At 36.3% G+C, this 16430-nt stretch overlaps 2 protein-coding genes across 5 annotated transcripts; one reads left to right on the forward strand and one right to left on the reverse strand.

Annotated features, from left to right (window-relative positions):
- The first annotated feature begins 834 nt into the window (after positions 1-834).
- On the forward strand, positions 835-7852 carry LOC107769249 (uncharacterized). Of its 2 annotated transcripts, XM_016588453.2 has the most exons (8): positions 835-1106; positions 3812-3961; positions 4862-5038; positions 5871-5959; positions 6061-6125; positions 6514-6616; positions 7277-7387; positions 7465-7852. In XM_016588453.2, exons 1-8 carry the CDS (start codon positions 1007-1009, stop codon positions 7588-7590), a joined length of 921 nt encoding a protein of 306 aa, XP_016443939.1. In that variant the 5' UTR covers positions 835-1006; the 3' UTR covers positions 7591-7852. The 2 variants fall into 2 exon arrangements, with proteins under 2 accessions (XP_016443939.1, XP_016443940.1); XM_016588454.2 differs by lacking the exon at positions 3812-3961 and having other exon boundaries at positions 926-1106.
- A 3708-nt stretch (positions 7853-11560) lies between these two features.
- On the reverse strand, positions 11561-16172 carry LOC107769248 (mitochondrial dicarboxylate/tricarboxylate transporter DTC-like). 3 transcript variants are annotated; one of them, XM_016588451.2, is made up of 5 exons: positions 15630-16172; positions 14736-14797; positions 12605-12774; positions 12020-12228; positions 11561-11908 (listed from the first exon to the last, which is right to left on the reverse strand). In XM_016588451.2, exons 1-5 carry the CDS (start codon positions 15885-15887, stop codon positions 11852-11854), a joined length of 756 nt encoding a protein of 251 aa, XP_016443937.1. In that variant the 5' UTR covers positions 15888-16172; the 3' UTR covers positions 11561-11851. The 3 variants fall into 3 exon arrangements, with proteins under 3 accessions (XP_016443937.1, XP_016443936.1, XP_016443938.1); XM_016588450.2 differs by having other exon boundaries at positions 12605-12963; XM_016588452.2 differs by having other exon boundaries at positions 12605-12963; positions 15649-15799.
- Between the last annotated feature and the right edge of the window lie 258 nt (positions 16173-16430).

The following is a 16430-nucleotide window of genomic DNA, read 5'->3' on the forward strand; positions in this document are numbered from 1 at the left end:
TCCGGGGTTGTGCATCTTTTGTTTCGTATGTGTTATCGTATTTTTAGGTATAGCCGGAGCCTTGTTGTTGGCACTATCATTGTACTCTTTGGTATCTTTAAAGGCTCTGTAGACTTGGTGTGGGTTGTATATAGGTGTTGAAAATGTTAAACAAGTTGTGTTGTGATTGAATCACTTGCTCCACTTCTGAACCATGAAGGTGTGTGTGTGTGTTTTGAGACTTATTAAATGAAGTAATTAATCGTAATGAATTTAGTATTGTCAACATGATCTCCTTATTGGTTAATTAACAAAGTTATGTATACTCTTAAAATCATAGGTGAGTTGGGTAGAAAGTATTCAATAGGCTTGCTTGACGGGTTCACTCGGTTGAGCGCCGGTCGCGCTCCCCGAGTTTGGGGCATGATAGAAACTCTGAAGAATGCTATATTTTTTGGTGTTTAGCGTCTGATAAATCTTCTCATTAATTGGATTGATAATGCTGCGCGTTATAATTGATTTAGTTGAGTTATATTAAGAGTGTATCACGTTAAATTAGCAGCTTTCCATTATTAAACAACTGGATATACCTATTATTACGTTGATTATCGTCATTGTATTCATGAATACATGTGAATACAACGGCTAACAACTCGGCTGCCCTGTTTTTTAGCCGATTTTTGCTACCGTATTCATGAAAGTAGCGCGAATAAATTGAATACATTACCATAACAACTGAAAGATAACTATAAAAGTAATTATGTATATGATAACTATAGAAAATTAATAACCACTAAACAATAGTGGTTTTACAAAATTTATCATTAAAAAAATCTGAGGTGAGACAAAGGGAATGAAGCCAAAGGAGCTGATAAGGAGCCGAATCAGCTGAAAATGGTCTGGCCCACAATAGTGTAGGATAAGTCAACCAACCTTTTCATGAACACGTTGTTCAGTTGCTAAGGGAAAAAATTCATTTATTAAGTAAAGAGTGAAGAAAGAGAGAGAAGCTCTTTTCTTTGTTGATATGGCAGAAGTAGGAGGTGCACAAGTGAAATCAATATTCATATACCCAGTGAAATCATGCCGTGGTATTTCAGTTTCTGAAGCTACCCTTTCTTCTACTGGTATGAAATTACTTCAAATTTCTTTTAGGATTCTCCAATTATCCTTTACAGTTTTTATGTGGGTTTCATCAAGAAAGAAAAAAAGGACCCCATTTGAATTTTGAACTTAATTCCTTTCAAATCACAACATAACCATTTCTTGTTATTTTGCATCCTTATAGTTGTACAGTTACATGTTTTAGTAACTTTTTTTTTTGCAAGTTGGAATTCTTAGATCATTGGGGATATGAAGTTGGTAAGAGTGATTAGTCAACTGAAATTGAGAACTAATTCCTAACGGATGTGCAGTAAATGACTGCTTTCTGTTACAATAAGCCCTGTGATTTCACCATTTTACAATTACAACACTAAATTTGCTGATATGGAGCATAAACACTCATCCAACTCGAACCCTCGATCGAGAAAAGACGATGACTTGGTAAACTTTAAATATCTTGGGTTATGTCAATATTAGCCCAAATTAGTATAACCCTTCCAATCAAAGTTTGATAAGTGAGGTGATTGATATAACGGAGTAACTGGGCTAAAGGAGTGTAACTCGACAAGTTAATTGCCAACGGAAGTGGCAGATTCCTTTAGAATAGCTGATGTTGTGATACAGTTAAATCAGGTTAGACAACAGTACCAAGTTGCAACGGACTTTCAAGTCGCAACAGTAAGGATTGACAATAGCAAATGATTTACTTCCTAGAGTTGCATGTTTAGTGCGGATTGTGGTACATGAAGCCTGCCTTACACTCAGAGGCGGATGAAGGATTTCTACTACATGGGTGCACTATTAAAAAAAGGAGAAAAAAAATGTATCTAGTGGGAATTGATCCCTATACATCTTGGTAAATAACTCAACCTTCAACCAAGTGCACCATTCAACCTTCTTGAAGTATGGGTGCCAAGAGTTAATATTAAACCAATTTTAGAAAATATATAGATAAAATATTTAATTTTACAGAGAGACTATGGATTCACGTGCCCCATAATTAAACCTATAAATCCGCCCCTGCTTACACTAGATAATTTGATGAGAATGGGGTTCACATCTGTAGCGGATGCTTTATGTATGAAAGAAGTTGGAAAATGTAGACCATTTCTTTTTTCATTGCCCTTCAGCAATAGAATTGTGGAGTATATTTTTGAACGTCTGTGAAGTCAAATCAGTGATGCCTAAGACCATAGAGCAATCTTTTTGCAATTGGTAGAGAAGGAGAATCTAGAGAGAGGGATCAATCTATGTTTTAAAGGGTGTAGGAGATCAGGGATCAATCTATGTTTTGAAGGGTGTAGGAGATCAGGGATCAATCTATGTTTTGAAGGGTGTAGGAGATCTTTATAAATGATTTGGACATTTTGCTATATTTGTTAGTTCCCTACATACACAGCTAATAGGGAAATACTTTTGTACTTTCTTTATATTTAACCGGCACTTTCTTGATGCTAAATATGAAGAAGAGGAACCTTACTTTAATAAAGATAAAAAATGTTAAATGAGGCATTTCTCTCTCTCTTGGCTTTTTTTCTTTTTTTGGCTGCAAAACAGCCGTTTTGCTCTTTGGAGATTCAGTTTGCAGAAGCTTCTATGTTTGGCTGTTGTCAGTAGAACTAATGCACTAAGCCTTTGCAGCATGCTGAAAATAGCATATTTTGTATGCATTTCGGCCTTTTCTGATTCCATGTGAAATTGCTGATATTTTAGCTGTCCTACTGTTGCTTGATACTCAGGATATCGATCCCTGCCCGGGTTAATTTGAAGCCCATCAGGAACTGCGCTTTACAACCTAATAGAATGAATAATATACCTGGCTCCATAGCAGATCTTCTCGTTTTAAAGTTCAGTTGTCACCAACCAGATATGGGGTATGTAAATTGTTGAGGAGAAAGCCATACTATGATACCTTCTGTCATTTACTAATGTTAAAATGTTCAAAAGAAATTGAAAAAAAAAAGAAACAAAGTTATTTAAGAAGTCAAACCCATCGACAAATATTTTGATAATTAACGAGCAACTCTAAACTTTGGACAACAAGGAGCGACTCTGAACTACTTGGGAGTTCTTTAACTGAGGCTTCCTCTATTTTCTATAAATTGTTCATTTCCACTTAAGTTCGTATCAAGGTTTTAATTCTCAATTCGCCTAAACTGTCTCGGTTTTTGGTGTGCATCACCAATGCCTAATAATCTTTGAATTGGTTGGCTATTTAGTTAACCTATTGTCTCAACCTGTAGTTACCAATAGAAGAAAAATAAAAAGATATTATCATGTAGTAACTGCATTGTTCTGTATTTTTTTTTTTTTTTGAGAAGGTAACATATTTATATAGAAGATAAAGTAACCCTTTTCACAAAGATTGTGCTAAGAGAGTACAAAAAGTTTCAAGATCCCCCAAAAGAGCAAAAACATAGTCTTGTGGTAGTTGTTGTGCATTATAACATTTACCATTGTTATGGAGGCATATGGTGCAAGATCATAGACTCTGTACGCTGGTATGTAATGAGTTGCGCATATGTTTGGTAGCATGTCTTTATAACAGTCATTTAGCACATTTTTGCAGAAATTGAATTTTAGAAGAAAATGTTAGTGAGATATTGTAACCCAAAGCTTCAAATATATAGTACACAAATAATTCTTATTAATTTCTTAGTTAGTTTTCACTTTCAAAGTCAATGACGCGTGAACTCAACAATCACTTCTTGTGCTTTGTTGTACTCAGGATTTCGATGGGATCGGCAGTGGATAGTTGTAAACTCCAAAGGCAGAGCGTGTACTCAAAGAGTAGAGCCATCCCTTGCTCTAGTTGAGGTTGAACTTCCAAAGGAGGCATTATTAGAGGGTTGGGAACCCAATCCAAGCTCATATTTAGGTTAGCGAGAGAACTAATTTTATGATCCTTGTTTCCTCTTGCCTATGCTCCATTATCTCTGTGAGTGATTATGAGGAAATTTACTGGTAAATTGGAAGAATTATCAGTTCATGATAATAGAAAAAATCATTTCTTCCTTTCAAATCTCAATACCGTTAAAAGGAGCAAGCCAAAATGTTGTGAATATGGAGAGCAGCAAAAAAGTATGAAAGAAGAATGCAGAAAACGCTTTAGTAAAAGCAGAAGCAGAGGTGCTCCTGAATTTGTTGTGTTTACCCATTTATATAGTACCATTTTTGGTCTGGTTGTTGAACAGGGAAGAATGTTAGTTGAGTATGAGATACGTCACATTGTCAACTCTATCACAGTTAGTTCATACTTTCTTCTTCTTTCTCTAGTATTGATGAAATCAGTTCTAATTGATAATTCTCTTGTTTCCTTTTGAATTTGGAAAAATCCTTCTATTGTTCAGCCATGAAAGACCACTTCTTACTCGGTCTTTCTTGAGTCCAAAAGTTATTTTTTTGTACTAGAAGTTGCGGACGCAGGCAGCGGAAAGTTATCATGTTATATCCCCTCTACTGAAAATAATAAATTCTGAATACAGAACTGAAAAGACAAGTGAAGTTTCTTATTTTGTTTGCATCTTTTGCATTGTGCCTTTAACTGGTTATTTCAATCGCTTTGCATTTCTTGATACAACAACTACGACGCCTCAATCCCAAGTTGCTTTGCTTTTCGTGAAACTTAATTAAAAATAATAATAATAAAAAGAAGCTTTGCATTTCTTAATCTTCATCATTTCTTTTGAGGCATTGTCCAAACTCCAAAAGTAAAGCAATTTTACCTGCAAAAAATGTGAAACTTCACTAGTATCAGTAGTTCACCTTTTTCTGACAGTGATAAAGGCCCCTGGTATGGATGTGCTTAAAGTCCCACTGGTTGAGCCATCTGAAGTAGCAAATGGTGTCTCAGTGTGGGAATGGTCTGGCTCTGCTTTGGATGAAGGAGATGAAGCATCGAGGTGGTTCTCCAAATATCTAGGGAAACCTAGTCGCCTCGTTCGTTTCAATGAAGGTATACTTATGTGTCTGGCTATACTGATGGTTTTGTTACTTCTGCTTATAAATTTCCCTTTGTAATCCACCAAAATTATCGTGTAGTTTGTAACTTCATGGTATTACGTTTACCCTTGAACTGCTTTTGAACATTTAACATTAGAAGCTTCAACCCAGACAGATAAAGATCAATGTAATGTTATCAACACTGTCTGTTTTTTTAAACACTGATCGGCAGTATTTGCTTTCTATATTGTATCTTTTATATTTCTCATCAAATGCTTGTATTCGATGCGGCTTCAACTACCTCTAATTCCTTCCTCCCGGGTATAGAGGGGGAAGGGGGGTTTAACAGAAGGAATCCAAAAAAAGAGAATCATATGGTCTAGAGATTGATGTCTTGAGAAGCCTGTATGTAATCTAGAATATAACAATCTCGGAAATACCAATGGTCTCTGAAACTACTTTATTGTCACTGACTCCATAGTCTAATCATATCTTTTTTAAAGCTTGTTCTTGAACAATCAGTTATATACTCTATTTCTTCCATCTTATTTGACACTATTTCTTTATTAGTCCGTTCCGAAAAGAATGAGATTTTTCTATATTTAGAAATAATTTAACTTTAAACTTCCTATTTTACCCTTAGTGACATGCTTTTATGGCCATAGAAATCGCATGGCATGTTTAAGATCACAAATTCCGAAAGTCTTTTTTTCTTTCTTAAACCCCATATCCACTCAAACTACGCCACATTTATTTTTGAAACGGAGGATGTATATTTAAAGATGTGTGCATCTGAAAGCATGCTCAACCATAGTCATTTCACTCATTTCTTTTTGCTCATGCAGTATCAGAGTCTAGACCTACCGACCCTAATTATGCCCCTGGGTACAAAATTAAATTTAATGATGTGTATCCCTTCCTCCTTATCTCCCAGGTTAGACAAGTTATCATTAACTTATTATTTCTTTCTAAAGATGAAATCTTATCTCTCAATTTGTTTTTATTTTCTAATCCTGTTTCCTTTATCTTTGGCAGAAATCACTGGATACATTAAATGAACAACTCAAGGAGCCTGTGTCAATTAACCGCTTTAGACCAAAGTATCTTCTTGCTCTTATTCAACCTTTTAATGGAAGTAATTAAATTTTTTCTTCCAATACAGTGATTTTATATCGAAGGAGCTTCTGTTTGGAAGTACTAAAGAGGTCAATCCAGTAGCTTAATTCTTTCATCTTTATTTATGACATTGAAGCCCTGAAATATGAGCCTATTTCCTTAGAGTAAGAACTTAATTGTTGCCTCAACATGACTCCTCTACATGGTCTACTCGTTAAGCTAATGATACTGGCTTCTTTGGAATAAACGCTCTGTAAATGAATCTTAACGAAAATCCCCTAAACCATCATTCATTTCTTTTGTTGTCAACATAAATGGTATTCTGTTTTCGCATCAATTTGTAACATCTAACTGTTGGATGCATGCATACAGCATCCTCGTTGATGGATCTGAGCCATTTTGTGAAGATTTATGGAAGGATATCAAGATAGGCGAAAATACATTCCATAGCACGGAGTTATGTTATCGCTGCAAGGTAAATGGTATCCTTTCTCTAAGTCTTGATAATTGCCATTACCAGTGGCGGATCTAGGACTTTTAAATCATCGGTGCTCGGCTATTTTTAATCTGGAAATTGGTACTGAGGCTGGTGCTCAGTTAATATATTTGTATGAATTGCTAGTTTTTCTATATAAGTAATGATGTTTGGATCCAAAAGTAATGGGTTCTTGAACACCCATACCTCATTGGCGTTACTTTGGGGGGATTTTCAATTGTAAAAGATTGAAGGAATGTCATCTAGCATGTTTGTGTCTGAGTGTTTGCATACTCACACACACAGACACACACTTAACATATGCCTGCGAATAAGCAAAAACATGCTGAACATTTTTCGGATCATATTCCATTTACAATAAAGTAACATAATGGAGGAAAAAGGGGTTGCAAACTTATATCAAAAGTAATGCTTTGTCGTCTCAAACTTCTTGAGGTTGAAATTCTCAGTGATGAACTCTAGGCTCTGTGTCAGAAGCATGAAATTCCACTTTGTTTGCCCCTACTGTAATTTTTTGTTTATGAAACTCTTGGTTCTTATGAAGCTCCAATGATAATAAACTTGCCTTTGGAAAAAATATCCTAAATCACGTACATCAACGCTCATCTTCTTCGTTAACTTTTCACATATCGCCTTCAGGTTCCCACAATCAATCAAGAAACTGCAGAAGCAGGTTCCGAGCCAAGTGAAACACTCATGAAGTTTCGTTCAGATAAGATCTTAAAAACAAATAAGAAACCGCAAGGACGAGTAAGCAAATTAAATAAGTTCTTGTGTTCATCATTCACTTGACGACAATTAAATTGCTAAAATTTCATTGAATGCAGATTTACTTTGGTCAGAATTTAGTGTGCGTAGATTCCCTTGCTCAAGAGAAGAGAAAGACCATCAAAGTGGGAGATCCCGTTTATGTCATCAAGATGGTCTCGTCCTATATTGATGTATCTGTTTGAGACTACTATATGCAGTCATTGGCTTTGAGGAGACTTTGAGAATAGACAAAGCATGATATAATAACAAGCACTTGACAAGAGACTAAAAGAGGAGTTGGAAACTATATAAGAGCAAGATTTGTGAATTCTTTATATTGATGATTGTTACAAATATGAGATAAAGAAATGTATGTGAATGTTATAACTACAACAAATAATTGTGTGCTTGCATTTATTGTGATAGATCTTTCCTTTACTTCTATGTCGTGCACTTTTTGAGTGAGTTGTGGACTCTTGGTCTTCTTGTTCATGGTGCAATGTATTGGGGTGAACTTGACTCCTCAACTTCTTCATATCATTATTTTCCCGACTTCCAACATAATTTTCTTATCTTCCAACTCTCCCTCTCAAGTTGGTGCATATAAATCATATGTACCAAACTTGTCACAAATGCATGGACTATGAGGTCCTCTAAGAGCTTGGTAAAGATGTTTGTTAGTTTACGTGAATTATGTTATAATTTCGTTGAAAGAGCTTTTTTCCCGACAATGTGGCAGTTTATTTCTATGTGCTTAGTGATTTCATGAAAGATTGTATTTGAAGTAAGGCGGGCAAGTGAGCTGGTCCAGGACCGGCCCAGGACCATGGCCCATGTGGGTAGTGGACCTAAACGGGTTGAACCGTTTAAGACCGGGACCGGGGGAGGTGGGCCGGTCCTTATCTTGAGGCCCGCGAGACCGGACCATTTGAGACCGGGACCGGACCGGTCCTAGCGGGCCTAAACGATCCCAACGGCCATAATTTTAAGAAAAACAATCTGCCCGTCTGGGCATTTAAATTCCTCTGCCAAAATAGCCGTTGGTTATTTACAAAAGTCATTTAACCCCCCAACTTTGTTTTAACCTCAAACTTTTTATAATTACACTTTTTCCCTATTTTTAACTATATATACCCCATCATTCTTTCATTTTTCTCACAAAATCATCAATCTCTCTCTAATTTTCTTCTATAGAAAAATTGTGAAGTTGGTGAATTGAAGTCTTCAAGTATTCAACGATAATTAATTTTCAACAAGTTGTTCGTCAATTCGGTAAACTCGTTCCAACTCTTAAGTTTTAATATTATAGTTTTGTTTGTTTTATTTATTTTAGATTGCTTGATTAATTAAGATGGCTTATTCCTTAAAAAAATATTTAGTAAAAATAAGGGAAAATCCAAGAGTGGTGAATCTAGTGGCCAATCTGTTCCTCCTCCACTTCCCCCGGCTCCCTGACACAAACCTGTTACCCGTCCTACACCTGCTATTCTTGATAGCGATAATAGTTTATTCCAATTTACCGAGAGTCAATTTTGCCATAATATTGCACCCGGTGAACAATTAAACCATGAATATATGAATGCTCTTTATGGTAATCCAACTATTGATGAAAATGATGATGAAGAAATAGATTTTGATGAAACGCAACTGGATGACGATACACACACTAGTCCTGCTCCTGAAGTTAACCCAACTAATAATAATCCAAATGATGCCTCGTCTGACCCTCCTATTACTGCTCCTACTTTTCTAGACAACCTTTTAAACGGACAGAAATATCTGTTGTTTGGCTATTTTTTACTCAACTAAGAGAAAAATATAGGGCTAAGTGTAAAACTTGTGGCAAAGAGTTAGCTTTAAAATATGTTGGAGGTCGGGGGAAGGGGAGGGAGGGACGGGAAGTTTGACTAGACACATATTGCTACACCCTCAAGATAAAGTTAGATATTTTCGTATGAAAGCTTTGGCCGAGGGGACAAATGTACCTAGTCAGGCTGACCTTAGTACCGGGTCAAATCAATTTCAACCGGGAATTAACACTGTTACCGGTGGTATTTTATATTATGATCCAAAAAAAGATCGGGAAGAATTGGCAAAAATGGTTACTGTTATGTGCTTACCCTATAGTTTTCCTTCTAACCCTCACTTTGTGCATTATATTAGAAAAGTTTTTAATCCTACTTATAAAGGTTTTTTCTAGCACAACCGTAAAGAGCGATATTTATAAATATTATGGCTGGCATGTGGGCCGAGCCCGGGCCTAATTGGGCTTCGTGGGCCAGTCCTAAGTGGGCCCGGTCCCAACTTTAACTCAGTGATTATAGAGCGTCTATGAGGGAGCGCTTGAAAAAATCAGTACTTTTCAGAGATTGGATCCGTTCGGAAAGAAGAAATTTTGGACTTGCTGAATCGCAACCAGAGGTAGACGAAGCTTACGAAGAAATGCTAGCTGAACTTGCGGAGGATGCTGCTTCGCCCGGAAGCGGTAATGACCAAGCTTCTTTTCCTCCACCACCAACGGAAATTCCTCCGGACCTTGAAGGATTTATGAAATTTTTAAGAGATACCATGTAACTTGTATGAACAAAAATTAGTATGTATTATGTACTGTATTTTAGCACATCTTGATTAGTTTCTTTTTCTTCTCAATGGTGGTATTAGCACCTTGTTGTGCTCATTCCATAGGGGGGAGGAAGACTAAGAAAGATATTGCCATATTTTTTTAATGCTATAATAAAATTATAACGCATTGCTTTGAATATCTCTTTACAATATTTTTGTCTTTAAATTTGAATTAAAAAATTTAGGTTACAATTATATAATATAATTACAAGGAATTGCATTAGATATTTTTATTACCATTTTTTTCCTCTAACTTCTATAAAAAAAAATTAAAAAATAGAAAGTATCTGTTGGACCCACTTAGGCCCACTTGGGTACACTTAAGCCCGGGACCGGCTCACTTAGACCGGGACCATTAGTTCGTGGGGCCGGTCCCGGGCCGGTTCCTACAAAAAGCCCGTGAAGCCCGTTTAAGTTGGGCCCGTGCCCACTTAGGACCCATCCACTAGGCCCGGCCCACATGCCAGCCATAATTTGAAGCTATGTGCACTGTTCCTTAGTTGTCACAATATTACTTCATTTCTTTAATGTCTGTAAACTTGAATTATCATAGTAATTAATTTGTTTTACATGTGTGAGCTCAGAAGCAAATATTTCCCTTACTCTATGTTCGACTTTTGCACTAGACTGAACAGCAATGTTTTGCTTCTTATTTTTGGATAATATTAGATTATGACCAGCAAAGATGCAATTCCCAGATTTAGATCGTTGATCAATTGGAGAACTAGCTCAATTTGCATCAGAGTATTCTATAATTTGGGTGTTCCTTTGTTTTCATCCAACAATATCTAATCTGGTTCTTTCTTTGTGTATTATAGGGCTCGTATTGATTTCTGGTTTCACTCTGGCTCTATGATATTCTTCTCAGGTAAATATCCCCTCTTATTGGCCAGATAAACTTCACACGAAAAGCTTTTCAAAGCTCTTAAAAATGTCTTATAGTAGGAGGACCTAAGGCTCCTTCCTGAACATATAGACACATAATATCAAAAAATATTCATACTTGCCAAGGTATGTATCGCTCGGACGAGTAGTAGCCTGTTTGGCCAAGTTTTTTGGGGGGCAAACGTGCTTTTTTTTGGTCAAAAGTGCTTTTGGCCAAAAATTGAGGTGTTTGGTCAAGCTTTTAGAAGAAAAAAAAGTGCTTTTTGAGGAGAAGCAGAAACAGATTTTGAGAAACAGAAAAATGTAGCTTCTCTCCAAAAACACTTTTCTGAAAAGCACTTTTTAGAAAAATACACTTAGAAGTAGTTTTCAAAAGCTTGGCCAAACACTAATTAATGCTCAAAAGTACTTTTCAAATTAATTAGATAAACACAAACCGATTCTCACCAAAAGTACTTTTTTGAAAAATAATTCTCAAAATAAGCAAATTTTAGAAGTTTGGCCAAACAAGCTATAAGTTTCATTGAACTTGCTGCTTGCCCAGTATATCAGCCCCTGTATGGTTTTTATTTTATTCTTTTTTCAAAGAAAGGAAAAAAAACTTCCAAATGGAAATTATTCATTCTCACATGATTGATCTCTTCACATGGCCAGCAGGAAACCAGCTCCAAAAGAACTCTTTAGTCTCATTAAGTACCTAAGATAAATTGCCATGGATAGAAGGAAAGAACGGGGTAATTATAACTGAGGCACAAGGCTTAAATTAGCAAAAGACAAGTAACTGAACTCCTAATGATTTACACCGTCACCCAATTAGTTAGTCTCAAACAAATATAAATTAGCAGTAGATGCCATTACATTGTCTGAGTTTCCTTTGATTACAGCAACTTCCTAGGCTAGTTTTTGACCTATACATTTCACTATTTTCCGGTGAAGTTGAGTTTCCAGTCAGGTGTGCTACAATCCAATGGACTCCTCTGCATCACGGACTGCTTCCAGAAACACCCACATGATCTGCAGAATTAAAAGAAAATAATGCGCATAGAGGTCACTCGACCAGAAGTTCTGTAGGGAAAGAGGAAATAAGAATTTCATTTGTTAAGTAGGCGAGGAAAGAGTATTTACCATAGCACCAGGAGCATTACGAACAGACTGCTTTCCGAGACGTGAGTAGAAATTAGAGCCTCCACCTGGCTTAAGAACTTTTAAGGCATAGAATAAAAAACTATGTGGGGATTTAACTCTTTTGGATCGTATAAAGCCAATAATTTCAGCTGCATAACGAATTGATATAGCGCAGGCTCCAGAACACATCCCTGAGAATATTCCTGCACCTGAAGCACAACAGAAGATAAACTTAAGCTTTTTTCACTTAAAAAAAGATCAAAGAAAAACATTAGTAAGCACATTTTTGCTGAGACAAATAATATGTAACCACTAACCACATAAGCGTCGGATCAATAATAAGAATGGACAATAATAACAGAAACCAGACGGATACTAAGAAAGTGAAAGGGAGCCTTGGCGCAACTGGTAAAGTTGATGCCATGTGACCAGGAGGTCACGGGTTCGACCATGGAAACAACCTCTTGCAGAAATGCAGGGTAAAACTGCGTACAATTGACCCTTATGGTCCAGCTCTTCCCCGGACCCTGCACATAGCGGGAGACCGGGCTGCCCTTTTTTAGACGGATACTAAAAAGTAATTACCTAAACGTGCAGCATTTTCCCTTAGACCATATCTTTCTTTCAAATAAATCCGAGTCCGATCATATGATACTAGCATTCCTGTGCATGATGCCATTGATGCCGGATTAACACGCGGGGCTCCTTTCCATAATGCTAAAACCCCTTCATTTCTTACCACCTGTGTGATTGTACTGAAAATATGTCCAAAGCGATTACATTTAAGGTTTACTGCTTGAGCAATGCCAGCAGCAACATGTCCTTCTATCAGAGGATAACAAATATAAGCACGAAATGTTCCAGAGATAAGCCCACAACCAGCCTCCTGATAGATGGTCAAAGGGCTCCCTTTATTCAAGACTTTCACTTTTCTTGTCAAGATCCTAGAAGGGGCAAAATCATTCATCTAAATACTTTCTAATCATCATCAAATTAGCTTGTCAACAAAAAAAAAATTATATTATGCAAATGAATTTATAAGCTCAACACCTCAACCAGGTTAAATATCAAAAGTATGTCGTCTCACCCTCCTCCTGGTATGACCAAAATGATAATGAAACAACTTACCTTTCAGGCGATGAGTCAAAAAGTGTGATCTCTGTAAGTTGATCAAAACTGAGTAAATGGCAATTCTGACGGCCTGAGTAAAGATGCTATGTCTTTCACAAACACAAGTATGAATCCTTAAAAGTAAACTCCATATAAACATCTGTAAAAAAAAAAAAAAATCTTCCTGATTTGGTAACCTCCCCCCCAAGAATCTCCTCCTCTGTGATCAGTGGTGTATTTTTCCCACATTTCTCCTCAGTAACTCGAAGTTCTAACCTGTTAGCTGGACATAGAGTACTCTACGACTTGGAAGAGTTTTCTTGCACAAATTAAGTATAAGATCTCAGAACCTAACAAGGGTTGCAGAGCAGAATTTTATGATGTTAGAACAGGTTTTACTTCATACTACTGTGTCTATGGTGATCAATAGGTGACCTGAGACTCACTTCTTCTACTTTTGATTTGACTTCAGTATTAAAGAAAAAAAGAAGAAGAAATATACCAATATAACTTCCCGGGATTGAAGGTTCTGAAAGCATAGGGCAGCCCATAGAACTATGAATTCTCGGCTAACTAGATGCAGTTTCACTTTCTTCTCCTTATATTCAATCATCCACCATTAGTGAGAAAGAAATGCTGGTGGTTATTGAACTTTTTCGAGAAACTTTAAGGTGGATGTTGAATTGCCTGTGGGTATTTTCGGTTGCAAATATCAGGAATTTTACCTATTTTTTAATATCAAAAGTTTCCTTGTTCAGTTACCCCATATTATTACCATTTTATCTCAGAGTTGCTTGTGTCAAGAGATTCAATACGTGCCACATCGTTTCACAGTTAATCAAATAGCTCTAAATTGTGGAGAGAAGCATCGTTAATCAATTCAACCATCTGATGATCTTAAGTTACTAACAGAAAATTGGCTCACATCTCGACCAGTTTTAGAAACTAATTGCTTGAATTGACATGTTCACACTGACTTGACTGGTGGAAAATAAACGGAGAAAGGATAATCTTGAATTTTTATCCCATTAAACCAGTTGCAGTTTGAATTCTTGCATATGGGAAGATTTTCGAAAAGTTGCAAGAAATGTCTGCTACTTCTGTTAGAAAAAGAGATGAATACTTGTAGGAAATTCAAGGCGAGTTAATGTATTCCTCGAGGCAAAATTTGCTCCTGAAGAGAGTCAGCGAATCTGTCTTGAGCATATAATAAAACCAAAAAAGCCTGATTCTGTTATGCATAAACAGAGTCACATTCCTGTGCATTCACTTAGAGGACAAAGTTTCTAACTTGCTAAATATATATGTATACTGTTTGATCGAGTTCACTAAATTAAAAAGAATGTTGATTACTAAGTAGTTTAAATATAAAAAATATGGAACACTTGTTCTGAAAACTACAATGTATAGAACACTATATAAAAGTATTAATTGGGGATCGAAGATTGGCCAAACTGTTGCATTTAGCCTATTAAGACAAGTTCTCTATTCTTCCACAAGTAAATTTTTTAAAATCTTCAACAACTTTTTGCTGGATTTTCTTATAAGGACAAACCGTATGCGCCAGTTTTCGTTTTTTCTATTTCAAGTAAATAAGTATACTTACTCATAGGATCCAAGTAGCGCAGCCATGTTTATCCCTCCTCGAGACAACACGAATGGCATTCTCTGTAAGATGAACAAGCCAATCACATCGCCATAATATTCCATTACAGAAAGAAAGCTTTGTGAAATTAATCGAAATTAATATTATTAAAATCAGAAAAAATATGAATGAAATGACTTGTAAACTTGAATAATACCAATTCTCCAGTAAAAAAGATACAACACAGAAACAAAGGTAGAAGTATGGTCTTTTAAAATCCAATATGTGCTAGCACTAAAGCAAGACCATAACCAACAAAGAAGATGCTGTTTCCTAAGCCTTTAGGTGCTATTTTCAAGTCTCACATGCAAACTACATACACAATAAACTAATTGAAGTAAGCATCACATAAGCGGTTTTAATATTTGTCCAAAATTGCAACCAAGGGTGTGGCCTAGCTGTCAAAGTAGGTGAGAATCATGTGAAATCAGGGTTCAAATTTCAGGAGAGGCAAAAATCTCTAATAATTAGGTAGCTCTAACCTATACAAGGGGGTCGTTAGACAGCCGCTAAGCTCCGATCCTATCTCGGCAAAGCAACCAAACCCGGGTAAACACATTATGTGACTTTTTTCTATGTTATCCAGTATTTATGCTGGTGGGTTTATGCTTGTGGGAAGTAGTAGGTAGAAATGGAATAATCGAGGTAGACACAAACTGGTTGGCGACTTTTTTCTATATGGTTGGCAGAGTTATCAAAATACCACATCTGTAAAAATAAACCTCTCTAAAAAATTGACTTCATAATATAGAAAAAGTAAAACAAAAACAAGCAGCACATAGTAAAATTAAATAAAACATAGAACAATGCGAATTCAGCCCAAAAGAGTAATAACCAAAACAGAACTAAGAAAACCTGAGACACATTAAAATACGTTTGATGGAGCCATTTAGGGTTGATTAATTCTTGACCCGACGACTTGACCATGGCGTTTAAGCTGTGGTAAATGCATGATTGCAAAAAATACACACTACTCAAAGGAAGCACCGCAGCAAGCCCTCCATTGACAAATGGCTTCAGTGATGGCCACACACTGTTTCTGAAACTACTCTCAGAAACTTTCACCATTTGCTTTTCTTTTTCGTACATCATATTCAACTCCGAATCTTCCATTTTCTTGAATCCACAAAATATAGGAAGAAAAGGGGTTTTCAGTTTTGTGGCCTGCTAGAGTTTTCTTGAATTTCTCATTTCAATAAGTTTGGGGTACTGTTGCAGTGTGCACTGCCACTTTCTTTCCTTTGGCTTGAAAGTCACCTTTAGGGTGCGAGAAAAGCAGAAACAGAAGTATATGTTTTGGGAAGTTTGTCATTATTCCGCTGACCAAAAGGAAGCAGCTTCTTACTCGCAGGGCAATTGCATGATGTAGCGGGTTAAATGGCGTTAGGTAGGTGGTGAAAGAAGTCAAGAACCATGATATATGGGTGTTTTCCATACTTCTATAAAATAATGAGAATAAGATGCTATGACCAAAATATTCATTTTTGAAATATGACACAATATATCCCTTTTTGTTATAAAATAAAAACTGTAAAGTAAAGATAAGTATAGAGAGAAACTGATATATTATTCAAACTTCAAACTTATGTACATAATGAATTGCAGACTCCTCTATTTATAAAAGAAAGGAAGAAGCTGCGAGGCTTTTCAGGAAGC

The sequence above is a fragment of the Nicotiana tabacum genome, chromosome 19 (assembly GCF_000715075.1).
Source record: "Nicotiana tabacum cultivar K326 chromosome 19, ASM71507v2, whole genome shotgun sequence".
NCBI classification, from domain to species: domain Eukaryota; kingdom Viridiplantae; phylum Streptophyta; class Magnoliopsida; order Solanales; family Solanaceae; genus Nicotiana; species Nicotiana tabacum.